Below are 27,674 nucleotides of genomic sequence, written 5' to 3' on the forward strand. Positions count from 1 at the left end.
TTCTAACTATTTTCCTCATTTTATCAAAGTTTCCCTTTTGAAAGTTTAGTGTTAGAGCTGCAGATTAACTTATTGTCCCCTTTCCAGTTATTAGTTTAAATTTGATCATGTTATGATCACTGTTGCCAAGTGGCCCCACCATCGTTACCTCTCTCACCAAATCCTGCATTCCACTAAGAATTAAATCTAAAATAGCTCACTCTCTTGTTAGTTCCTGAACCAATTGCTCCATGAAGCAGTCATTTATTACATCCAGGAACTTTGTCTCTAGCAAGTCCTGATGTTACATTTACCCAGTCAATATTGGGGTAAATTCACGTAAATCCGCAAGCAGGATAGGCTGGTTCCGGTTACTGCTAGGGTGCACTACAGGAACGGGAACCAATGAATGGAGTCCTTTGACTCACGTGGTTCTCTCTCCTGTAGGTTTTGGCGCCTTTTGTCTCCTTTAAATACCTGTCAACTATGAAGGGCATTGCGCTCCCTGTCACTTTTCAAATGCTGCTGTCAGGTATGTTATACATTCTATGCACTTTATTATTGTCGGCTATAAGTCCCTTCATTATCCTGATATTTGTCAATATCTTTATATTTCAGCTTGTTTGTGAATCCCTGCGGTGGCGATCCCCCCTGATGCAGCCCGCGGCGAAACACGGGACCATGTCGGGGGACGCCATTAAGTCGGTGTGTGTATAAACTTGTGGAGTTGCCTTACTGAAATAATAAAACATTTTATGTTTTATATGACTTTCAAAGTATCTTGTCAGGATTGAATATTCACCTGCACTGTGTGTACTTTGCGATTTTGCTTGAGGTGCAGTACTTGCTCATTGTTGCTTCTTGGTCTCGGTAATTGAAATCTCCCATTATTATTGCACTGCCAAAATTGTTAGCTTCCCTGATTTCTCTAAGCATTTCATCATCTGTTTGACCATTTTGTCCAGGTGGACGGTAGTATACTCCTATCATTATACTCTTACCCAACACACATGGGATTTCTACCCATATAGATTCTACTGAGCATTTAGTCTCTTGTATAATCTTTATCCTGTTGGACTCTATACCCTCCCGGACATAAAGTGCCACACCCCCACCAAGTTGATCCTCCCTATCATTGCAATATAATTTGTACCCTAATATAGCACTGTCCCATTGGTTATCCTCCTTCCACTAAGTCTCTGTGACACCAATTATGTCAATTTCATCATTTGCTGCTATACACTCTAACTCTCCCATCTTACTTCTTAGACTTCTGGCACTGGCATACAGACATTTCAACGTGTGTTTTTTGTTTGTATTAACAACCTGCTTTTCAGTTATTAGGGATAATTCGGAAATCATTAGCTTCGTTGATTTTTTTACATATAGGCACATGGATTATGTTTGCTTTTAATGGAACCTCTCTGTTGGGATGCCCTAACTCTCCTGTTTCATTAGTATCCTACAAGGATACATTTCTCCGAACCATGCACTGCTGAGTGACTGTCTGCTTTCCCCCTTGTTCTAGTTTAAAAGCTGCTCTATCTCCTTTGTGAAAGTTAGTGCCAGCAACTTGGTTTCACTCTGGTTAAGGTGGAGCCCATCCTTTCAGAAAAGTCTCCCCTTTCTCCAAAAGTTTCCCCAGTTCCTTACAAAGCTGAATCCCTCTTCCCTGCACCATCGTCTCATCCACGCATTGAAATTCTGAAGCTCTGCCTGCCTCTGGGGACCTGCACGTGGAACAGGAAGCATTTCAGAGAATGCCACCCTAGAGGTTCTGGATTTCAGCTTCCGACCTAAAATCCTAAATTTGGCTTCCAGAACCTCTCTCCCACATTTTCCTATGTCGTTGGAGCTCACATGTACCACGATAGCCGGCTCCTCCTCAGCACTGTCTATAATCCTATCTAGGTGACCCATGAGGTCTGCCAACTTCGCACCAGGCAGGCAAGTTACGAGGCTGTCCTCATGTCCACCAGCCTCCTTGCTATCTCGATTTCTAATAATCGAATCACCAACTATGATGGCTGGCCTAACCCTTCCCTCCTGGGCAGTAGCCCTGGGAGACTTGTCCTCAGTGCGAGAGGACAATACATCACCTGGAGAGCAGGTCCTTGCTACAGGATCACTTCCTGCTACACCAGGGTGATGTTTTCCTACTGGGAGACCTTTCTGATCCAAGGCAGCACTGGGGCTGCCAGACTGGATTTGGGACTTGGCTACTATGTCCCTGAAGGTTTCATCAATGTACCTCTCTGTCTCCCTCAGCTCCTCCAAGTCTGCTACTCTAGCCTCCAGAGATCGGACTCGTTCCCTGAGATCCAGGAGCTCTTTACACCGAGTGCACACATACAATCTCTCACCGGCTGGTAAAAAATCATACATGTGACACTCAATACAAAAGACTGGAAAGCCCCCCTCTTGCTGCTGGACTGCTGCCTTCATCTTAGTTTTATTGAGTTCCTAGTTAAGGTTAGGATACTAAGGGAGTTGGAATGAGAGTACTTTAAATTTACAGGTGAATTTACTAATTAATCAGCTAGTGTCCTACAAGGGGATGATTAAACTTTCAATAAGGGCTGGTACATTAGTATGATTTAGATAAGACCCTGATTGATTTTTAATGAGAAAGTGTCTCGTGCCTAAAAATCAAGGGGTAGATTTTCAAACCGCGCGATTTGGCGTACTTTTGCTGGCGCATCAGGCGCAAGCAAAAGTACGCGGGATTTTAGTAGATACGCGCGTAGCCGCTAAAATCCTGGATCGGCGCGCGCAAGGCTATCAATTCCGTATAGCCGGCGCGCGCCGAGCCGTGCAGCCTACCCCCGTTCCCTCCGAGGCCGCTCCGAAATCGGAGCGGCCTCGGAGGGAACTTTCTTTTGCCCTCCCCTCACCTTCCCCTCCCTTCCCCTACCTAACCCACCCGCCCGGCCCTGTCTAAACCCCCCCTTACCTTTGTCGGGGGATTTACGCCTCCCGGAGGGAGACGTAAATCCCCGCGCGCCAGCGGGCCGCTAGCGCGCCGGGACGCGACCTGAGGGCGGGTCCAGAGGGCGCGGCCACGCCCCGGGCTGTAGCCACGCCCCCCCGGCCCCGCCCCCGGAACGCTCCCGACACGCCCCGAAAACACCGCGCAGTTCGGGCCCGCCCCGACACGCCCCCCATAGAAAACCCCGGGACTTTCGTGAGTCCCAGGGCTCTGCGCGCGCCGGTAGGCCTATGTAAAATAGGCTCACCGGCGCGCAGGGCCCTGCTCGCCTGAATCCGCCCGGATTTGGGCGGATTTAGGCGAGCAGGCCTCTTAAAATCCGCCCTCAAGGGTTGAGTGGGTGGGAAAGACAGACACTAGAATTAACTATCTCTGGCTTGCTTATTACCTCAGACACACACAAACTCTAAAGAATATATCCCTTAATTTCACCTTTCACCAAACTTTTATAAGCCCCAAAATTTCTGAAAACTATACTTACCAATCCTCTTTAACCACCTATAAATTGATCTTCACTCAGTTAATGGAAGGGTCGTTTCCAGTCCTCCTCTACTCAAAGGATGCAGGGCCTCTGGAAGCTGGGGCTGTGGACGTCAATCCCTGGATTGCTTGCGGTGACTTCTGGACTCCTCTCCTGGGGGATGCTGGCCTCACGCGACTTAACGGAGGCTTACCTGCACATACCGATACTTATGATGGTCGTGGCATATCTCAGGTTCAATATTCTGGGACAACACTTCCAGTTCCAGGCGCTCCCGTTCGGCCTCGCCACCACGCCATGCACTTTTACCAAGATCATGGTGGTAGAGGCGGCCGCTCTCCATCGGGAAGGAGTTTTGGTCCACCCTTACCTGGACGATTGGCTCATCCAGGCCAAGTTGGAGACTCTCTGCAGGGTGGCGGTCAACAGTCTTGGACTTCCTGACTTCCCTCTGGTAGATAATCAACTTCTCCAAGAGCAATCTACAGCCATCCCAGATGCTGGAATTTCTGGGAGCACGATTCGACACCCGAGTCGGCAAGGTGTTCCTGCCAGACGCTTGGGTGCTCAAACTCATGGAGCAAGTGTGCAATTTTCTCTCTCTTTCACTACCCACAGCCTGGGATTACCTTCAGGTCCTGGGGTCCATGGCTTCCACGATTGATCTGGCTCCTTGGGCTTTTGCACATATGTGTCTGTTACAGAAAGCTTTGCTGTCCTGCTGGAAGCCGGTGTTGGAGCAGTTTCAGACTCTACTAACGCAGACATGCAAGGATGGCTCTTGCTCACTCACCTTCTGAAAGGGATGCCCTTACAGACTCCTCAATGGGTCATTGTGACGACGGACACCAGCCTATCTGGCTGGGGGGCAGTTTGTTAAACTCAGGCTCCGCAGGGATGCTGGTCCCCAGCTCAATCCGCTGGCACATCAATCGCCTGGAGGCCCGAGCGGTTCGCCTGGCACTCAAGGTCTTTCTCCCTCTGATCCGTCGCATGGCGGTGCGGGTGCTCTCAGACAGTGCCACCATGGTAGCCTATATCAATCGGCAGGGGGGCACAAGAAGTCGCCTGGTGGCTCTGGAAGCCAGCAAGCTCTTGGCCTGGGCGGAACGTCACCTGGATTGTCTGGCAGCTTCTCACATTGCGGGGAAGGAGCATGTTCAAGTCGACTTAATCGTCAGTGTCTAGATCCCGGAGAGTGGGAATTGTCCAATGGAGCGATGGATCTCATCGTCCGCAGGTGGGGTCCTCCTCCATGTTGACCTGATGGCTACTCTGGACACTGCAAAAGCTCCCAGATTCTTCAGCCGCAGACGGGAGCACTGTTCAGAAGGAGTGGATGCCCTGGTTCTTCCCTGGCCTCACAGCGTTCTCCTGTACGTTTTTCCCTCTTGGCCTCTGGTGGGAAAAGTACTCAGAAGAATAGAACTTCATTGGGGACCCGTCATTCTCGTGGCACCCGAGTGGTCCCGCAGACCCTGACACACTGATCTGGTGAACCTCGTGACAGACTGTCCTCTTCGCCTCTGCCACCTTCCACGTCTTCTTCGGCGGGTCCCGTATTTTTCAACCAGGCGGATCGCTTCTGTCTAGCGGCCTGGCTCTTGAACAGAGGCGACTAAGAAAGAAGGGATATAAAGAAGAAGTTATATCCACCCTGTTTCAGGCCCGTAAGCCTTCCACCTCTCTCACGTTCGGGTTTGGAGAGTTTTTGAAAATGTGTATGCCAAGTCCAGAGTGCCGGCACGCAAGGCTTCATGTCTCCAGATGGCCTTTCCAAGGGTTTATCTTTCAACTCCTTAAGGGTGCAGGTTTCAGCTCTCGGGTCCCTCTTGGGTAACATCGATGGTTGGTTGCGCTTTGGTGGCTCATCCGGATGTCATTTTTTTCCTCAAGGGTGCCAAGCATTTGAATCTGCCCGTCCAGGCTACCTGTCCCTCATGGAGTATTAACCTGGTGCTTAAGGTCCTTTGTGAGGCTCCCTTTGAACTCCTCAGGCGGGCCACACTTAAGGATCTAACTCTTAAGGCAGTTTTTCTCATCTCTATTTGCTCCGCCAGGAGGGTTTCGAGCTCCAAGTGTTGTCCTGTAGGGAACCTTTTCTCTGTTTTTCAGATTCCGGGGTCTCCCTCAAGACGGTTCTGTCATTCTTGCCGAAGGTTGTGTCTTCCTTTCACTTCAATCAGTCGGTGGAGCTCCCGGCTTTTTCTTCCGAAGACTTTGCGGACAAGTCTGGTGGTGACCTCAGGCACCTGGATGTCAAACGAGTTTTACTGAGATATCTCCAGGTTACAAATAAATTTCAATTCTCGAATCATCTATTTGTCTTATGGAGTGGCCCAAATAGGGGAAACAAGGCTTCTAAGGCTACGATTGCTTGCTGGTTAAAGGAAGCGATTGCCTCGGCATATATCTGTCTGGGTCAGACAGTTCTGGAGGGCTTAAAGGCCCACTTGTTGTGTTCTCAAGCTACTTCTTGGGCAGAGAGTCAATCGGTCTCTCTGCAGAAAATATGCAGAGCAGCTACTTGGAAGTCTCTGCATACTTTTGCTCGCCATTATCGCCTCGATGTGCAGGCGCCAGTTTTTGGCTCCTTCGGACGGTAGGTGCTTCGAGCGGGACTGTCTCGGTCCCACCCTGTTTAGGGAAGCTTTGGTGCATCCCACTGTCTGGACTGATCCAGGTATGTGCAGGGAAAGGAAAATTGGTTCTTACCTGCTAATTTTTGTTCCTGTAGTACCACAGATCAGTCCAGACACCCTCCTGTGCACCATCTGCGACGTCCACTCGAACTTCTTTTCCTTGCAGTTTATTGGATACCTCGACTTCCTATCATAACTTTAAGGCACCGGAAGCATCTACTAGATGAATGTGGATATATATGCAAGAGCAATTATATACAGAGTTTTGAATTGTTCAATTTATCAGGTCCTTATTGCTTGCTTGATCTTATACTAGTTATCTTTATTCTTTATCTGCTTTGACAATGTTTATACTGAAGGGATACAGGGTAGGCTCTGTCCTGATATAGGATACCCTTTCAGTTTTTGTCTGTCCCCATCTGCTGGACAGGAGGCTCAACCCACTGTCTGGACTGATCCGTGGTACTACAGGAACGAAAATTAGCAGGTAAGAACCAATTTTCCTATAAACATTTAAGATTAGATTAATACTATGCAATATAATAGCTTCAAAATTTTCTCTCATCTTCATATCTCTTGTCAGTTTCTTTGGTGACTTTGGATTTATGTTTGGTGGAAACCCACGACAGCAAGACCGCAACATTCCAAGAGGAAGTGACATCATCATGGACCTGGAAGTGACTCTGGAGGAGGTGTATTCTGGGAATTTTGTAGAAGTAGGTGTGCTGCTCTAGAAGGCATATGAAAATTGTCTGCAGTGTGAGATTGTCCCCTTGATCAGGGTATAATGATGGGAGCAGGGGGTAATGTCTCTAAATGGGTTAGTTTGGTGCATACCCTAACAGGAATGAGTCTCATTTGAAGCTGTGTTGGATATGATCAGTCTCAAATTTACTGCTAATGCTCTTATAAGATGCCAAAGAACTGCCTTCTGGATGTAATATGTATAGGCAACATATCAAAGTACACTTGAAAGTTCTTATTTAATAATGCAGCAAGTTGGGTGTAGTATCTCCAAATGAGTTTGCTTTGTTCACACCATGAGAGGAATGAACTTCCCTCATAAACTAGGTTATGCTGGATACAATCTGTCTCAAATTTTCTATTAGTACTTGCCTCAGTACTTCAGGGTAATGTCTCTAAATTGGTTAGTTTTTGTGCATAACTTGAACAGGGATAAAAATCACTCATAAAGCAGGATATGTTGGATATTATCTCTGTTTTATCTAATTTACCTCTAATGCCCTTCTTAATTCTTGCATTGAATCAAAGAGAGCCTCCTAGTGTTCATAAAATATAAAATACATGCACACATATATAGAGACATACATACACAGACAAAGATATGTATTATGAAATGTGCTCAACAGACAGACCCAAATACATTCCAAAGGGGTGGGGAAAAAAGCACTAATGTAATAATAATAAAAAAAAATCCAACTTTATTGACATTTGCTCAGAATAAATAAAATAGAACACCTTAACCTTCCTGAATATATTATATTCAACAAACACACAAATCCTTATGTACATGTATAAGTTTGACAATAAAATGTTTAGATCCTCCCTATTAAAATACTGAAATAGACAGGACAACTGATCACATAACAAATTTGTATGTATATGAATGTCACAAAAGTTAAACTGTCAGCAAATTTTTACAGTAGTATGTATTGGTCAGAAAGATATGGCACATGGAATGATGGTATATAAAACATTTAAATAAATAAAATTAATGGCATTACTGTGAACATTATTTTGAGCTGTCCATGTTGTAGCAACCTTATGTCGTACAAATTTGTTAGGTGATAGGTTAAGTCAGAATGAAAAATGAACCAATTTAGTTCCATTAGTAACTGAGCTGCATGTGCCTCACTTTGAGTTCTCATGAATATGCAAGACATGTGAGGAAGATGCCATGATTGGTAAGAGGTTCTCTCCGTGTTTTTTAACCTGGCGCTTTTAACATGTGCTCCTTTATTGCTATTTAATAAATGTTTAGTACAGCAGCGCACCAGTGGCACTCAAGTAGCACACATGGCCATCTTACGGTTGGGCTAATCATTTCCTCCATTTCTTTTGTTTTTCTTTTTTATATATTTTCTGCCTATAACATAGTATGCACGCCAATATGCACATAACATTATAAACAACTTATTATTTTAAGATCTGTTTGAAGGTTTTCCCGATTCGGGATCTGTGATACGTGGCTGCCAGATTGATAGGCGTTGCCACACTTAATTCACTCAAGTGTTTCTGTTTTATGCGGACACTTTCTGGACTGATTAAGTTTTCCAGGTATAGTGTTTATATATAGCTTCTACATCTTTATTTTTACCTCGCGTACATATATAGTTCTTGCACTGGTGCTCTCACCTGTTTCTGTCTCATTCAGATTCTAATAAAACATTTTTTACAATTCTCGTCTGAACCCAACTTCTGCCTTTTGGAATATATATTTACATTTTGTACTTCCTGAGCTTCCTTTGGCCTAAAAGGATATTAAATTGGTCAGACCGTTTCTCATATTGTTTACTTTGTATCCTTTGCTGGTTTTTGTTTCTACTAGGGGCTTAGTGACGGTGCATGTGTTTATAGTGGGATTCCTGTGGGTAATCAGTCTCAGGAGCAGACCATAAATTGCATTTTTTATGATGCTTGCTTTTGGTTTCGCCACACATTAGAAGTCTGTAGGGTTTCTTTGTTTGATCTTGTTGCTGAAATTCATGGGGCATCCTTGAGTAGGAGCAGCTGTTTGTGATCAGAGCCAGGAGGGACACCTCATGTGTCATCCATCTAGTTTTGTTTTACAAGGATTTTTTACATTGAGTAATTTATTATGCTAATTAAATGTTCACTTTATTTCATTTTTTAGCTTTTCAGCATTAACTGATGTAATAAGCCTATTGGCATTTTAAATTCAGTTCCCTGTACGTACCTGGATCAGTCCAGTCTTCTGGGTTTATGCATCCCTGCCAGCAGATGGAGACAGAGAAAGTTTCACTGACCCTACTTAGTAAATCCTAGTGCCATCTGCAATTCCTCAGTATTTCTCTGTCTCCAGCAGATGGTAGACGGTGCTCACCCTGCAGTTCTGTAGTCTGGGCAGTATTTTTTTTTTCTTTTGAGCCTTCCTCCCGGGGTACTTTTTTGTTTTTCTTGGCACCCTGAAGGGTCCTACCTCTGTCCAGTTGAGGCGGGCGAGCCGAGGGTCGGTGACTTTTTTTTTTTTTGTGTGTGCTAGTCTTGTGCACCCATGGGGTGTAAATCTGGTGGTCCTGATCCCTCCCCTTCACTTCTTGTTGTGGTGTTTCTAAATTAAATTAAAGTTATATAATTGGAAAAAAAAAAAAGCAGAGCTGGGAACTCAGGTTGCTCTGCAGGCGGCTTTCTCCTCCTCCTTTCAGGCACTAGTTTGGGGAGGGGGGGTCCTGTAGTCAAGACAGGTACATTTTTTTATTTTTTTCTAGCCCTTTTTCCGTTTCCAGACTCTTTCCCTGCATCCGACATGCCCTGCAGGTCGGCTTGCCTGGCCTGTGCCTCGACCCGTGCGCGGTTGAGCCGGCAAGGCCTATGTGCGGCATGCTCCAATCTCCCTAAGATTGACACTGCGGTCACTAAGAGAACTACTATCCCAGTGGTAGGTTCAGCTGCATTGAAGGATGTTCAGGATCGCAAGTTGGGGATCCATCTTAAGCGGAGTTTTGAGGTTTCGGCTTTGGGCTTGCACATGGCTATTTGTACCAGTTTCATGCAGCGGGCGTGCCTCCGTTGGATATAACAGTTGCAGGAAAGTCTCCTGCAGGCGGGAGAGGATGCAGACAGGGCAGAACATGTTGAGGCTGCAGTGGCTTATGGGGCAGACGCTCTGTATGATTTGGTTCACATCTCTTCAAAGGTTATGGCTTCTGCTGTGGTGGCCAGAAGATTACTCTGGTTGCATAACTGGGCTGCGGATGTCTCCTCCAAAAGACAGGCTTGCTTCCCTTGAAAGGTCGCCTCTTATTTGCGGAGGATCTCGAGCAGCTGATGCAGTCTCTTGGAGACGATAAAGCCCTTCATTTACCAGAGGATAAGCCTAAGGCCAAGAGGTTTTTTCAGGTGCGGTTTTGGTTTTGCTCCAATAAATCTAGATCCTAGAGGGCCGAGCTCAGTTCTCTTCTAGCGGTCAGTCCTGGGGGCAGTCCTTTTGGTATGCCCGAAGATAGTTCAGAGGGGCCGCAGGAGGTTTTGCAGCCAGAGGTAAGTCCTCGCAATGAGGCGAGGCTGGACCATACCATCGTTCCTATTGTAGAAGGTCGCCTGACTCAGTTCTGTGACGAGTGGACCAGGGTTACACAGGACCAGTGGGCTCTCAGTGTGGTCAGAGATGGCTACGCTTTAGAATTTGTTTGTCCCGTTTGCGAACTGTTTCCCATTTCTCCCTGCAGTCCCAGGAACAAGCGGTCAGCGATGCGGGGGACACTGGACCGTCTCCCAAGCCTGGGGACGGTCATTCCATTTCCCTCGGTGGAGGTTCGCAAGGGAAGGTATTCCATTTATTTGTGGACCCGAAGGAGGGCACGTTTCATCCAATTCTCAGTTTGAAGAAGGTGAATGCAGCACTGAAGGTGCCGTGCTTCTGGATAGAAACCTTGCGGTCAGTGATAGCGGCGGTGCACAAGGGAGAATTCCTCGCTTTGGATCTCACTGAAACCTACCTGTACATTCCCATCCATCCAGACTCACAGTGTTTTCTCCGATTCATGATTCTGGGACAGCATTTTCAGTTTCAAGCCCTTCCCTTTGGTCTAGCCACAGCCCCGCGCACTTTCACCAAGGTAATGGTGGTAGGAGCAGCGGTGCTGCAGAGAGAAAGTGTTCTGGTGCATCCATAATCTGGACAACTGGCTTATTGGAGCGAAGTTGGAGGCTCTTTGTCACCAATTGGTTCACAAGTTCTCATTCTTCTCCAGTCCCTCGGTTGGGTAGTTAACATGGTGAAGAGTCATTTGATCCTGACACAGTCTTTGGAGTATCTGGGTGCTCTGTTCTACAAAATGTATTTTTCGGAGGAGAAAGTCTTAAAACTGCAGAGTCAAGTTTGCCGGTTGTTGCGGTTACGTGTTCCCAAGGTCTGGGACTATTTTCAAGCCTAGGCTCAATGGCTTTGACCCTGGAGTTGGTGCCGTGGGCATTTTCCCATCTGAGACAGTTACAGAGGGCGCTTTTGGTTTGTTGGTAGCCGATCTCTGAAGAATTTCAGATGCCGTTGCCCCTCAAGGGTGAGGCGAGAGAGAGCCTTTCCTGGTGGCTTCAGCCTTCAGTCTTGCTCGGGGGGGGGGGGGGTGGACCTCAAGGTTCTGGATTGGGTGATAGTTACTACTGAAGCGAGTCTCTGTGGGTGGGGAACAGTCTGACAGTGGCACTCCAGTCCGGGCTACATGTTCCGCGAGAATCTGCCTAGTCTACCAACTGGTTGGAGATCAGGGTGGTCCGTTTGACCTTAAGGGAGTTTCTGCCATTAGTACAAGGTCAATCTGTGAGGATTCTCTCAAACAATGCGACAACATTGGCTTATATCAATCGGCAGGGTGGAACCAAGAGCCAAGCAGTAGCTTGGGAGTCTCAGCAGTTGATTCTTTGGGTAGAGAGTCACCTAGAATGTATAGCTGCATCCCACATAGCCAGAGTCAAATGTTCAGGCAGATTTCTTCATTCTGACTAGGTTAGATCCAAGTGAGTGGGAATTATCGGAATCTGCAATGCAACTCATTCGAGATCGGTGGGGTTCTCCTCATGTGGATCTAATGGCAACTTGTCAAAATGCCAAAGCGTTTCGTTTCTTCAGTCGGCAACATCAGCACAGGGCCTAAGGCATTGACGCTGTAGTTCTGCCTTGGCCACAGAGGGTCCTTCTGTATGTGTTCCCCCCCCCCCCCTCCCCCGGCCGTTAGGCAAAGTGTTGCGTCGCATAGAAAAACATTGTGGAGTGGTAGTCTTGGTTGCCCAGGAGTGGCTGCGGCGTCCGTGGTTTGCGGATCTGATCAATTTGGCAGTGGAAGGGCCAATTTTTGCTTTGGTCATCTGGATGGTCTCCTTCATCAGGGCCCCATATTTTACGACCAGGCTGCTCAATTTTGTCTAGCGGCATGGCTTTTGAGAGGCGAAGGTTAATGTGTTGAGTTTATCCAGAAACTGTCATAACCACCTTGTTGCAAGCCAGACTAAATTCCACTAATATGGCTTACGTTAGAGTATGGAAAGTGTTTGAGTCCTGGTGCGCTGCTCATGGGGTCTGAGCTCTCAAGTCCTCTGGCCCTGATATTTTATCTTTCCTTCAAGACTGTTTCGAGAAGGGCTTGTCTCCTAGCTCTCTTAAAAGTGCAAGTGGCGGCCTTGGATTGTCTTCGTGGTAAGATCGAGGTCAATTCTTGAGGGGAACAAAGAATGTATGGCCTCCAGTCAGGAATGTTTGTCCTTCCTGGAACCTTAATCTGGTCCTCCGAGGTTTGTGTGCGGCACAGTTTGAGCCTCTGCGGAGAACGACTTTGAAGGACTTGACTCTTGAGGTAGTTTTTCTCATTGCTGTATGCTCCGCCAGAAGGATTTCTGAGTTGCAAGCTTTGTCCTGTTGAGTCCCCTTCTTTCAAATTTCGTCTTCAGGGGTTTCGTTGAGGACAGTGTCTTCTTTCTTGCAGAAAGTGGTTTCCGCATTTCATGTGAACCAGACAGTGGAGCTCCCCTCCTTTCCAATGGTAGAGTTGGAGTTCAAGCAGTTAGCGCAATAGAGCTTGCCTAACATCTATCTGGAGGTGACAAATGATTTCAGGAGGTCTGACCAGCTTTTTGTATTGTGGAGCAGTGCGAGGCAAGGTTTCACAGCTGCTAAGGCTACTATTGCACGTTGGTTGAAGGAGGCGATTGCGTCCACTTATATTACAGGAGGTCATGAAATTCTGGAGGGCTTGTGGGCTCATTATATGCGTTCTCAGGCGGCTTTCTGAGTGTCTCCTCAGGAGACTTGCAGAGCAGCGACTTGGAAGTCGCTACATACCTTTGCGAGACACTTTCATTTGGATGTGGGAGATTCAGGTTCTCCATCCTTTGGTGAGAGTGTTCTGAGAGTGGGACTCTCCAGGTCCTACCCTAAGTAGAGGGCTTTGGTACATCCCAGGAGTCTGGACTGATCAGAGTACGTACAGGGAAAGAAAAATTGGTTCTTACCTGCTAATTTTCATTCCTGTAGTACAATAGATCAGTCCAGAACCCGCCCGATTTCAGGAGGTAGAGAGTTACCTGCTCAGCTGTTCTTTTTCTTATGGAAAACCATTTTTGTACTATAGTTCAAGAAAGTTTTGGGGGTTTTTGTTAGTGTTTTCAGTGGTTTTATTCTATTGCTTGGGTACAATTCAGTACTGAGGAACTGCAGGTGGCACTTGGGGTTATTAAGCAGTGTCAGTGAAACTTTCTCCATCTGCTGGCAGGGATGCATAAACCCAGGAATCTGGACTGATCCGTGGTACTACAGGAATGAAAATTAGCAGGTAAGAACCAATTTTCCTTTGTATCTTACGCTCTCCCTGATTCTGCATGAGTGGAGCCTTTTGAGGTAATATTTCTTTTGGCTTTTTTTCTTTTTGTTTTATGTTTCTCTTCTCTTTCAAGGTGCAAGTTCTTTCAATGTTTTTAGTTCCATTACAGTAACCAACATGCAGGTCCCTTTTATGATTACTCTATTGGCCTTTTTGTTAAAGCCTATATTGGTCTTTTCAGTGGGCCTTTATAACAATAATTCATCTCATTTTTTTGTATCCCTTTGACAGATTTTTTTGGTGTCTGACTTATTAGGGTTTCCCCCTGAGGAAGCCACATTTGGCAAAACAAGGGCATTGTCGGGGCATTTGACATCATACCCAGGAGGACCATCATGTTCACATGATATTTTTTTAACTGATCACTGAATAAATGCACCACTGCTTACATCTATTATTGCATCAGGTTTCTTGGTTGTATGTAGTGTTTGTTTATTAACTTGTAATAACATTATGATGTGTTTATTCACACTGTAATGCCATTGTGATATCTTTCTGATTAATACATACTGTAACTATTTGCTGACAGTTGAACTTTTGTGACATTCATATACTTTATTTTGAGCTGGCCACACTGTAACAGCATTGTTATGTCATACAAATTTATGTGAACAGTTGTCCTGTCTTTCAGTATCTTAATAGGATCCAAACATTTTATTGTCAAATTTATAGATAGGGATTTATATGTTTGACTATAATATATTCAGGAAGGTTAAGGTGTTCTATTTATTTTGAGCAAATGTTAGTATAGTTGTACTTTTTAAAATTATTACTATTTTAATTCACATTAGTGCTTTTTTCCCCACTCCTTCCAAAAAGGAAAAGATGCACTAATGTGAAAATGTTTAAAAAAAAACAAAAACCCATACAAAAAATATCCATGTTAAAATAAATGAGCAATGCCAGCTGTATCAAGCTGTACATCAACACAGTCTACTTGTACTACATTACTAGATTCTAACATAACATTAAACCATTATCTCGTGTAGATTACACAAATAAGTAGTAAAGTGTATTATATAATACACATAGACAGTTACAGTATAGCAGATTAACAGTCAAATGTACATAATAATTTGTGGTTACATGTCACTGCTTCAAAGTGTTATATTCTCGAATTACTACTTATTTGTGTAATCTATATGAGAAAGCGGTTTAATGTTATGCTAGAATCTACCTTATAAATGGGCTCTGACCGACGGCCCGCAAATGGGCAGTAGAGAGCAGCTCTACTGCGCATGCGCGGGCAGGAGAGCATGTCGGTCAGAGCGGAACTAAGATGGCGCTGGGAGGAGCAGCAGCGGCGGATCGGCAGCGACGATATCGGGCGGAGCAGCAGCGGTATGCGAGTGTCAGGCGGGCCGAGCTACAATAGGTGGGAGGAGCGGCGGCAGCGATATCAGGAGGAAATGTGGCGGCGGTGGCATGGAGCAGCTGAGGTGCACGCTGGGGAGGGATCCCCGGAGACCTCCTGTCTCCATGAGCAGGCCACGCTGAAGAGCATAAGAGGGAGAGGGAAGGGGGTGGGGATTGAGAGTGAGGGAGGGGATTGAGAGTGGGTGTGGAATGACCGAGGGGGAAGAGGATGAGCAACTGAGGTGAATGAGCGAGGAGAAAGGGGAGTAACCCCCCTTCCCTCCCCCCTCATTCTCCCCCCCTCTCCTTCAGTCATAAGAATATAAGAACATGCCATAATGGGTCAGACCAAGGGTCCATCAAGCCCAGCATCCTGTTTCCAACAGTGGCCAATCCAGGCCATAAGAACCTGGCAAGTACCCAAAAACTAAGTCTATTCCATGTTACCGTTGCTAATAATAGCGGTGGTTATTATCTAATTCAACTTAATTAATAGCAGGTAATGGACTCAGTGACCGAGGGGGAGGAGGATGAGTGACTGAGGTGAATGAGCGAGGGGAAGGGGGAGTGAGGGAAAAGAAGTGTAGACGGGTGCAGTGTCCGAAAACGGACCGACATTTTTTTTTTAATGTAGCCCGTTTTAACGGGCTTAACGGCTTGTCTAGTAATGTAGTACAAGTAGACTGTTTTATGTAGAGCTTGATACAGCAGGCATTGCTTATTTATTTTAACGTTGATTTTTTTTAAACATTTTTCGCATTAGTTCATCTTTTCCTTTTTGGAAATTATTTCATATATCACACAGAGTACTTTATTGATTACATACTTTGCCCAATTTCTATCATTTTCTGTAGGCAGTTTATCAAGATGTACCTGGAAGTTTTAATAGGACCGGTGGAACGATTTCTGTAGCTTTCTGCCACATTTTCTTGATCTTTGCATCTTTTGGTACGGGGAGAAAGCTCTCAGATCGGTTAATTATCCCCATTATCAAAAGATGCATTAGTACTCCATTGAGAGGCAGCTGGAGTTTCTTGTGCGTGGGACCTGGTGGTTAATGCGGTGTGTTGGTACATGTTATGCTGTCCTTTTGCAGGTGGTGAGAAACAAGCCTGTGGCACGTCAGGTACCGGGCAAACGCAAATGTAACTGCCGCCAAGAGATGAGGACCACCCAGCTGGGGCCCGGGCGCTTCCAAATGACACAAGAAGTGGTGTGTGACGAGTGTCCCAATGTGAAGTGAGTGCAGAGATTCAGAGTGTGAGTGTATAGCGCCATGTGGCAACCAAAGTCAACGGCTTGCTTTCATTGGCCTATTACATGGGGAGTAGAGCAGCCTAGAGAATAGAACAGTAGGCTGGAAGGTTGCTTGTGACTTTGGGCAGTCACTTCACCCTCTTGTGCATCAAGTACAAACTTGGAGGGGGGGGGGGTTATTTACTAAGCTGCAACAGTTTCCACAGGGGGGAAATAATGCAGGATCTACCAAGCTACAGTACAGAATACTACAGTTTGGTAAACCTTGTGGTGGCAAAATACTGCAAGCTGACTCCAACAAATTCCACAAGATGGTGGCCTCGGTTTGCTGCCACCATCTTAATAAAGGGTCTGAGCAGCCTCCCCCCCCCCCCCCAAAAAAAAAAAAGGTGTAAGAATGCTCTGATCCACTCCCCACTACCTCAAAAGGTGGCTCCAGTGGACGTAATTTAGAGAGAAGTTTTTAAAGTGCAGATCTTTCCCCTCCCCTCCCTTCCCAACTCCACTCCTTTTTCAATATTTATCCTCTTTGCTACATCTCTGCCCCCCCTTGGCCATCCTTTTCAATCCTTGGTGGCCAAGTGGGGCCCAAAGCATTCCTTAGGCTCCAGGCCATGTGTTATCTCTCTGAAAAACGTAGCAGCAGCTCGTGCTAATTTTTCCAGAAACTGCATGAGACTGGAGCATAGGGTGCATTTCGGGCCCCTCTAGACCACCAGGCATTGAAAGATATGTTGTAGTTGGGAGGTGTCCAGAGGCTGGGGCAGGATTTTGAGGGAGGGGAAGAGGCCTGTGCCACATAGCTTTAAACTCCATTTTTTTTTCTAATTTCTTCCTCTGGGGCTGCCTTGTGGGAAGGAGGATCTCAAGATCCCCAAAATGTTTTTTGGTTTGTTTTTTTTTTTAACCACTTTGTGGAGAGACTTCTTTGGGCCACTTGGGCCCTTTAATTCACTGCACCTGGAGCATTGGGATGCAGGTTAGCATCTTGATGCTACCTTGGAAAGTTAGCTACAACTCCTCACTCGTAGCTAAATTTTATGAAACTGACGCGACTTGTGATTTTTAGGTAAACTATGTTTTTTTTTTAATTTATATGGTATTGCCACCTAACGATCTGCTTTGCATACAAAGCAGCTCATTACTATACATCAGTTATTGGAGGATCATGTTTGTGTGGCTAAAGCATTTACTGCACAGTAAAAGCCTAACAGAGCTAGGTAAATAATACCCCTTAGATTGTTTTTTTCAAATAATCTTTATTCTGCATCCACACAATACAGTAATACATGAAGTGTATCAGTATACCAACATTGTACATTTCATAAGCTCTTTGGGGACTCTCTCTCTCCATTCTGTGCTCTCTCAATCCTCCCACCTGTTTCAAGTCTCCCTCAGCATCCACAGCATAGCATCTTCCTCTCAACTTGCAGCAGCAGTCAAAAAAAAACAAATTAAAGCTGAGAATATCATTATACTGCACCTTGAGTATTGGGCATTATCCCAGGACAAGCAGGATGCTAGTCCTCACATATGGGTGACGTCACTCACGGAGCCCTAATGCGGGAAAACTTCTGGTAAAGTTTCTAGAAGCTTTTGATTGGCAGCCTGGGGCTACTGAGCATGCCCGGCATGCCATGATATTCCCTGCCACAGGGGTCTCACTTCAGTCTTCGTTTTTCCGCGCTGCCATTGACATCGCAGTCACAGGAGCCCTGTGAGGTTTTCCTCACAAGTTGACAAAAAAGTCAATATTTTCTTTAAAATGTTTGCCCCATTTTGGGTCTCATAGTCATTGTCACCGGACGGTGACAAAGAAATTAGCTTCCGCTAAAAAATTTAGCATTTTTTCATCGGACGTCGAGTCACGATGGCATCAGGCTTCAAAAAGTGCCCAGCCTGTAACCGAACTATGTCCATCACGGACCCGCATATAGAATGCGTTCGGTGCCTCGGAGGACAGCATGACATCGCTTCCTGTCCAGAATGCCAAGAGATGACTGCAAAAGGCAGAAAACTCCGCCAAGAAAAGATGGCACAGATTTTTCAAATCCAATCGGGGCCTTCACCGACAACTTCCACAAAATCATCACCGGTAGGCCTTACTAAAAAGATTCTTCTCAAAAAACGACTTCCAGAGGGTTCGGACAATGCCTCTTCACCAACACCCTCTACCCCGTCGACAAGGTCGGTATCCGAACCGAGATCGAAGCATAAGCACCGACGGCATCGATCTATCCCGCTGTTTCCGCTGCCGGACGAACCGAGCGCTAAGAAACAAAAGTCGTCTTCACCTACGGTGACTTCCGTTCCCTCGGTTCTGGCATCGATACCGTCGACCTTGCCACAGTCATCGACTTTGATTCCTGACTTGACTTTGTTAATAAAGCAAATTGTCACCGATGCCTTAAAGCAACAAATTCCGGCGCCATCGCCGATGCCAACACCCATGTCGATGCCGGCGGGATCGCCGGTCAGAAGCTTCTTCGATACCAGCTTCACAGCCGATGCCGGCGACTTCGCCAATGATGCAAGTTTCATCGATACCGGCTTTACAGCCGATGCCAACGGTTCAGTCGATGCCGGCGTATACGCCGATGCCAGCAGTATCTTCGATGCCTTTGATTCCGCTGATGTCTACCTCGATGCAAATAACAACATCGATGACGGAGCCTGTTCAGGCATTCATCCCATCGATACCATCGATACCTTTCTCGATGCCTTCGATGCCAACCCGGCCTATAACGTCGATGATTCTTATCTCGATGTTTTCCTTTACGACATCATTGATGCCATCTGGTACACAGCCAATATCTCTCTATACAATGGCACCATCCAAACCTCCTTTGCAAAGGAAAACCACTTCCATGCAAAAGTCATCGGGGAAATTCAAGCATTCTTTGCTGAAACCTCCTACTACAGCTCCAGACACTTCCAGTTCTGAAGCAGCATTACACAGTCTACTCACTAAGAGATATCAGGACCTTCTGGCTTCATTGCCTATTATGCCAGGGCAAGAAGAGGAGGAACAAGAAACTTCACCTGACCCACAAGATCCATTACAAGGTCCTTCTGGGATACCTCCACCTCAAAGGCCTATACCTGCTCCATATCAAACACCAACTTCTGATACCTGGTCAGATACCGCATCTGAGCCCTCATCAGAAGACTTTGTCTGATCCCTCTCCACCTCAGTCCAAAAAACAGTCACCTCCAGAGGACCTTTCATTTTCCTCTTTTATCCAGGAGATGTCTGAGTCCATACCTTTTCAACTACAAGCGGAAAAAGATGAGAGGCAACAGACACTGGAAATTCTACAGTTTGTGGATCCTCCAAAGCACAATCTGGCCACACCTATCCATGAAGTGCTACTACAACTCCAGCAGAGGATTTGGGAACACACCTGTACAACTCCTGCTGTTAATAAAAGGGTAGATTCTACCTATCTCGTTCAATCTGCACCAGGATATGAGAAAGCTCAACTTCCACACAACTCACTTGTAATTGAATCTTCTCAAAAGAAATCTCGTAGGACCAGAACTCATGCCTCAATCCCTCCAGGAAAGGACAACAGATTCTTGGATCAGATGGGAAGGAAAATCTATCAAGGGGGACCATGCTTAACTCAAAGATTTCAGCATACCAGCTTTACATGACTCAACACCAGAGAAATCTCTGGAAACAGATAGAAGAATTTGTACCTTCTCTGCCTCAACAACAACAAGAGGCAGCACAAAACATAATTCAAAAAGGCTTGGATGCAGGAAAGCATGAGGTCAGAGCCGCCTATGATGCTTTTGAAACATCTTCCAGAACAGCAGCATCAGGCATTAGTGCCAGAAGGTGGGCCTGGCTAAAGGCTTCTGATTTACGACCAGAAGTCCAGGACAAACTGGTGGACCTTCCCTGTCAGGGAGATAATTTATTTGGCACCAAAGTCCAGGACGCTGTGGCTCAGCTTTGAGAGCACTCGGAGACTCTAAAACAACTCTCCATGCTACCTCATGACCCTGCAACCCACACAAGTCGCAGACCACCGCGTAGAGAGACAAAATGTCCTTTCTATAGGCCAAAAAGGTACTATCCTCCCGCTTCTAGGCCAAGACCTCCAAGGTCTCAACAAAGACCTCAACAGAGACAACAGCGGTCTGCGAGGCCCCAACCAGCTCCTCAAACAGGACCTGCCTCGGGTTTTTGAAACGAAATTCAGAGAACAAGGCCAATATTCCAACCCCCACACCACCTTGCCAGTTGGAGGAAGAATATCCCATTTCTAAAAGGAGTGGACATCAATAACATCCGATCATTGGGTCCTTTCGATAATTCATCAAGGCTACCGCCTAGACTTCACATCACTCCCTCAGGAGTTTCCACCATACAATTCCCATCTCAATCACAATCACATACTTCAATTACAAACAGAATTATCCGCTCTTCTGCAATCAAGAGCTGTGGAACAAGTACCACAAAGTCAGAAGGGCAGAGGATTCTATTCCCGGTATTTCCTCATTCCAAAGAAAACCGGAGGCCTACGTCCCATTCTAGATCTCAGAAATCTCAACAAATTTAAAAAAAAAGAAAAGTTCAGGATGGTTTCCCTAGGCACCATGCTTCCACTTCTACTCAAAGGAGATTGGCTTTGTTCTCTGGATCTTCAAGATGCTTATACACACATTCATATATTCCCGCCTCATCGCAAGTATCTGCGATTCACAGTAGGCCATCAGCATTTCCAATACAGAGTGTTACCATTCGGCCTGGCTACAGCTCCAAGAGTATTCACCAAATGCCTGGCAGTGATAGCAGCACACTTACACCAACAAGGTGTTCATGTCTTTCCTTACCTCGACGATTGGCTCATCAAAAGTCACTCTCAACAAGGAGCAGTAACTTCACTAAATCGCACAATAGCTATACTTCACCGACTGGGATTCCTCATCAGTTATCAGAAATCCCACATGACTCCTTCTCATCTACTCCAATTCATAGGAGCAGACTTAAACACAGACATTGCACATGCTTTTCTACCAGAAGATCGTGCAGACACACTGTCCGTGTTGGCACACTCAATTTCCTTACAACAACAGGCAACAGCCCATCAATTTCTCACCTTACTAGGCCACATGGCCTCAACAGTTCAAGTCACTCCTATGGCACGCCTCGCCATGAGAGTAACCCAATGGACTCTACGATCACAATGGATCCAAGCCATTCAACCATTGCACTATCCAATCCAAATAACCCACCAACTACGCTCATCACTACGATGGTGGACAACCAAGGACAATTTACGCAAGGGCCTACCCTTCCAGAAACCAGTCCCTCAGATAACATTAACTACAGATGCGTCCACCTTGGGGTGGGGTGCTCACATAAACTCTCTCCAAACTCAAGGCACTTGGACAAAACTCGAAGCCACATATCAAATCAATTTTCTGGAACTTCGAGCTATACGTTATGCGCTTCATGCGTTCAAGGACTGCCTTTCCCACAAGACTGTTCTGATCCAAACAGACAACACAGTAGCTATGTGGTACATCAACAAACAGGGAGGTACGGGCTCGTATCTCCTTTGTCAAGAAGCTGCACAAATTTGGGGTTGGGTCCTGAACCACTCAATGTTCCTATAGGCCACTTATCTAGCAGGAATTCAAAATGTGGTAGCAGATCGACTCAGTCGTCAGTTCCAACCACACGAATGGTCCCTGAATTCCTCAGTAGCGACCAAGATATTCCAACGTTGGGGGACAACCAACAACAGACCTCTTTGCGTCGCATCTGAATCACAAAGTGCACAACTTCTGTTCCCTACACGCACAGAAGAATCAGCCAGCCAAGGACGCTTTTGCTCGCCCTTGGAACTCAGGCCTACTATATGCGTATCCTCCAATACCGCTCATAACGAAAACTCTAGTGAAACTACAGCAAGACAAGGGGACCATGATACTCATAGCCCCATACTGGCCTCGACAAGTATGGTTTCCCACACTGCTAGACCTCTGTCAGGGATCCAATACGCCTGGGAGTAGCTCCCAATCTCATAACTCAGGATCAGGGTCGGTTGCGCCATCCCAACCTCCAATCCCTAGCTTTGACAGCATGGATGTTGAAAGCTTAATTTTACAACCACTCAATCTGTCAACAAATGTTTCTCAAGTACTTATAGCTTCACGCAAACCATCCACAAGAAAGAATTATTCTTTCAAATGGAAAAGGTTCACTCTGTGGTGCACACAGAACCATATTGATCCTTTCACTTGCCCCACTACTTCTCTTTTAGACTATTTATACCATCTTTCAGACTCTGGTCTTCAGACTTCATCAATCAGAGTACATTTAAGTGCAATTTCAGCTTATTATAATAAGTTGGGAGATGCACCTATATCCACACAACCTCTTGTCAGTAGGTTTATGAGAGGTCTTACACACCTTAAACCACCAATTCGACCTCCAGTCACAGAATGGGATCTGAATCTGGTTTTAACAGCATTAATGCGTTCTCCTTTCAAACCCATACATTCTAGTGATCTCAAATTTCTCACATGGAAGACTATCTTCCTCATAGCCATTACATCAGCAAGAAGAGTTAGTGAGTTACAAGCACTTGTCACATATGAACCTTATACAAAGTTTCTACATGACAGAGTGGTTCTCCGTACACACCCAAAATTCCTTCCCAAGGTAGTTACAGAATTCCACTTAAATCAAACCATAGTTCTACCCACATTCTTTCCAAGGCCTCACTCTCACCAAGGAGAAAGAGCTTTACATACTTTGGACTGTAAACGTGCATTGTCTTTTTATTTAAATCGCACTACATCCCTCAGAAAATCCAATCAACTTTTTGTTTCTTATGATCCAAATAAGCCAGGTAAAGCAGTGGGCAAGCATACTCTATCCAACTGGTTAGCAGATTGCATACAATTTTGCTATGAAAAAGCAGGCCTTCCTCTTCAAGGGCGAGTAAAAGCACATTCAGTACGAGCAATGTCAACTTCAGTAGCACATTTTCGTTCAGTGCCAATACTTGACATATGTAAAGCAGCAACATGGAGTTCTCTTCACACCTTTGCAGCTCATTACTGTCTGGATAAACAAGGACGACAAGATTCAGCCTATGGACAATCTGTCTTAAAGAACTTGTTTCCAGTTTAATCCCAACTCCTTCTACAACCCTTCTGCTGTGATCTTCGGCTGACTCATTTCCTCAATAACACATCACTGCTAACTTCATGGACAATGACTCAGCCTCTAGCTTGCTAATCACCCATATGTGAGGACTAGCATCCTGCTTGTCCTGGGATAAAGCAAAATTGCTTACCTTATAATAGGTGTTATCCCAGGACAGCAGGATGTAGTCCTCACAGAACCCACCCGCCACCCTGCGGAGTTGGGCCTCAGACTTTATTATTTTATTTTGATAACGCTTATTGCTACATACGAGACTGAAGTGAGACCCCTGTGGCAGGGAATATAATGGCATGCCGGACATGCTCAGTAGCCCCAGGCTGCCAATCAAAAGCTTCTAGAAACTTTACCAGAAATTTTCCCGCATTAGGGCTCCGTGAGTGACGTCACCCATATGTGAGGACTACATCCTGCTGTCCTGGGATAACACCTATTACAAGGTAAGCAATTTTGCTTTTTCGTGTTATTTACCTTAATTTCATATTTTACAATTCTTTTCTCCATTCTTTTTTCTTTCGTTTTCAAGTCTAATTAAAAAAAAAAAAAATCCATAATTTTTCATCATGTTAGGAAGACAGCCATTGAAATTGTCTCCACAAAGTGGCTAGTGTAGATTTTTATTACCTCTTTGTTCGCTGTTTGGGCCCTTTATGTGATATGAGTAACTGTAGAACATGTGGAAGTATGCCTCCAAGAGCATGAAAGTTTAAAGTGAAAGACAAGGTTTCTCCTCCAAAAAGAAAGAAGGCCAAATCTTCAGACACATCATTATATCATAAAAAATATATATATATATATATATATATATATATATATATATATATATATATGGTAGACACGATTTTTGATTGTGTCACAACCTTCAAAGCAGGGTTAAGGAGAGATCCCCCTCAGCACATAACTTGGAGCATTGCACATGTAAATCAGCACAGAAAAGATCACCTCAAAAAAAAAAAAAAAAAACCTCAAATCTGTGCCATCTTTTTCTGACTCTTCAATACAGAAGTCTGCACCTTCCACTTCAGCTGCCTTTGCATCAGTATTCTTAGTGCTATTGCCATCATCGGCATGGAAGATAACTAAGCCGAAGAAGCAAACTGTATACTCTTCTCCAATATTGTTATCAGAATCGGATTCATCGTCATTAGCATTTCAACATCACCATGAAAATCATGCATATTATGCAGAAACTATAGTTTGTACACAAATATTTGAAAATATTAAATTGAGAATGAAGTTGAATAGTAAGCCTATTGGAATTGGTTGTAATGGAGTAGTTGATCTTCAATGCCTCCTTATCTAGGAGTTTTGCATGATCAACTAAACCCTGTATCCCCAGTGCTATCAAAGAGAAAGTCTCTGTCACTGGAAACGCATGTCTTGGCTTGTGATTCAGAATCTAGCTACCAATTTTATGACTCTTTCTGGTTAATCATTTGTTGATTTATCAGGGCTACCATCAGATTCTTACCCAGAGATATCTAGAAACAACCAACCACTTGAAGACTTGTTTACCTGGCTTTCATTCAACAAAGGCAGAATACATACCATTTCAATTACAAGACTCATCATAACCAGTATAAGATTTTCCAGGAGTTCTGAAATATATAACAGCACTTAAACTTCAAAGCAAAATATTGCTTGCACATCAGTATCCAAATAAATTTAAAATACAAGCTTAAAAATTGTCCAGGGCATAAAGTACATTATATCATGATTCTGTGATGATGGAATCTGCTCTAAAAAGAACTAAAAAGTCAGATTTACTCAAACACTCCTCAAGGAAAGGAGCAAAGAATCCTGGACAGTACGGAGAAGAAAATCTTCCATTCTTCAGAGCAGATTCTCGGCACACCAGTTTCAGATGACTCAATATTTGTAGAAACATTTTTTCAGAAGATTAGATACCTCAGCCCCCTCTTCTTCCAGTGGACCTCCAAGATAAATTTACACTTTTCTTGAAGCAGATGAATGCTCAAAGCATTTAATAAGGTCTATTTATGACCGTTTTGATATATCTTCTACTACTGCTATAGGAACAAGATTAGCTTGGTTGAAAGCATCAGGCTTACAGGCAAATATTTAAGACAAATTAGCAGAGCCTCCATGTTCGGGTGGACAATTTATTCATAGAAAAACTCAGAGAAACAGTCAGTGGCATAAGGGGCCATTGCTCAACTTTATGACCTTTAACTTTAGCAACCTCAGATCTGCTATTCAGAGACGGTAAGAAACTCTGTTCTACCAAAAAAATTCTATTACAGTCAGAGGAGGTACCAGCTTTATAAATATCAAAAGCAACACTTTCAGCAGCTGCAACCTCAGCAACGGCAATCGTAGAACAGGGCTTACCCTAGAAAAAGAACCCAACAAAAAGTCTAACAACCACAGAAGTCAACACCAGATTTTTGACTATACCAATCCTATTTCACCTGAAGATCTTTCAGTGAGGTGAAGAGTTAAATATTTTCATCAATGGTCACTCATCACCACAGACTCTGTTTTGAATTTAGGCAATAACCCAATGATATCACTTAAATTTCAAAGCTATTCTATCCCTTGGAGGAATAGCCTTGGAGGAATAGCCTTGGAGGAATAGCCTAGTGGTTAGAGTAGTGGACTATGAACCAGGAGACCAGGGTTCAAGTCCCACTGTCACTCCTTGTGACCTTGGGCAAGTCACTTTACCCTACATTGCCTCAGGTACAAAAACTTAGATTGTAAGCCCTCTGGGGATAGAGAAATACATACAGTACCTGAATGTAAACTGGTGTGATATCTCAATTGAGATGAATGTCAGTATATAAAAATAATAAATAAATAAATAAATAAATTGCCTACATCGGATTTCACAGCAGCAAATGCTAAAGGAAAAATTAACCTCACTACTCTTGTCATGTGTGATAGAAATGGTTCCAGTGACACAGGCAAGAGATTTTATTCATTTTCTGATTCTGACAAAAATTCCTCAAAAGAGAGAAATTCAAAATGAACTCATGACCATCTTGCCTCATTTGGAAATCGACAATTTAACCACCTTATACCTCAAAGATGCTTACACGCACTTACCCATGCAGCCCAACCACAGGCAGTATCTTCGGTTCACAAAAGCAGAAGATCATCATCAGTACAAATATCTCCCATTTGGTCTGTCTGCAGGTTCAAGAGTGTTCATAAAATGCCTCACAGTAGTTGCTGCTTATATCAGGGAAAACAATGTCTGTTTTCCCATGCTTAGACAATTGGCTAATATTGAGCAGAATCTTAAAGGATGTGAAAGAAAGCACAGACTTTACCATCCACATGCTCATCTCGCTGTCATTTTACTAAATTGAGAAATTCCACCTTCTACCAAGACTATTGGAATTCGTAGAAGCATATTTGAATACCAAGAACTGGAAAGCCTTCCTTCGTCTTCCAAAAATGAACAAATTAATTCATGTTCTTTTTTTTTCTCTCCAAATGTAAGGCAGTGTCAGCCTGAATATACATTGAAATATTGGGGCATATGGCAGCTGCAGTTCATGTTACATTCTTTGCATAGCTGTGTCACATAAAATTCTATTGGAATCAGCATGTCCAACCACCATTTCACATGCATGCTCTCTTCACTTCCTTGAGGTACTGGATTCAACTAACTGACCTAGCTGGTCAATTTCAGGTACCTTTACCACAGATGCCTCCAGTTGAGCATGGGGAGCACACCTAGACACAATCTGTTTCCAAATAGGAACAGAAACCTCACATAAACGTATTGGAGTTGAAGACCATATTCAAAACCCTCCTAGTTTTCAAACCCTTTATAAAGGGAAAAGTGCTTCAAATCCAAATGAACAACATAGTAGCAATATATTACATAAATAAACAGAGGTAGAGGATTCCTATGACAATGTCAAGAAGCAAGTAAAATATGGAATTGGGCAAGCCCAAGGAAAATGCATTTCCATGCCATCCCTTTCCCAGGTAAGAACAGAATCTTAGTGAATTCATTGAGTTGTCACTTTCAACCTCATGAATGGTCTTTACATCCCTGAGATCGTGCAGTTCCTCTTTCTCCTCATCTAGATTTCTTTGTAGTTCCCTTCAATCTCATATGTTGCTCCAAATACCATACCATCTGATGTTTTTTAAATTCTTTGGTCAAAAAATGAATGTATGCTTTTTCTCTAGTACTTGTTATTGCCAAAACCTATTTACAAATTAAGGG

General features: G+C 44.5%; 1 protein-coding gene across 2 annotated transcripts in view; it reads left to right on the forward strand.

Annotated features, from left to right (window-relative positions):
* The window catches only part of DNAJB11 (DnaJ heat shock protein family (Hsp40) member B11), a 73,838-nt gene that overhangs the window by 25,996 nt on the left and 20,168 nt on the right, over positions 1-27,674 (forward strand). For both annotated transcript variants that reach the window (XM_029606469.1, XM_029606468.1), the window contains exons 4-5: positions 6,675-6,807; positions 16,118-16,260. In XM_029606469.1, the coding sequence (XP_029462329.1) occupies positions 6,675-6,807; positions 16,118-16,260 (276 nt within the window). The remainder of the gene's footprint in view (positions 1-6,674; positions 6,808-16,117; positions 16,261-27,674) is intronic.

This window comes from Rhinatrema bivittatum, chromosome 6, assembly GCF_901001135.1.
Source record: "Rhinatrema bivittatum chromosome 6, aRhiBiv1.1, whole genome shotgun sequence".
In the NCBI taxonomy this organism is placed as follows: Eukaryota; Metazoa; Chordata; class Amphibia; order Gymnophiona; family Rhinatrematidae; genus Rhinatrema; species Rhinatrema bivittatum.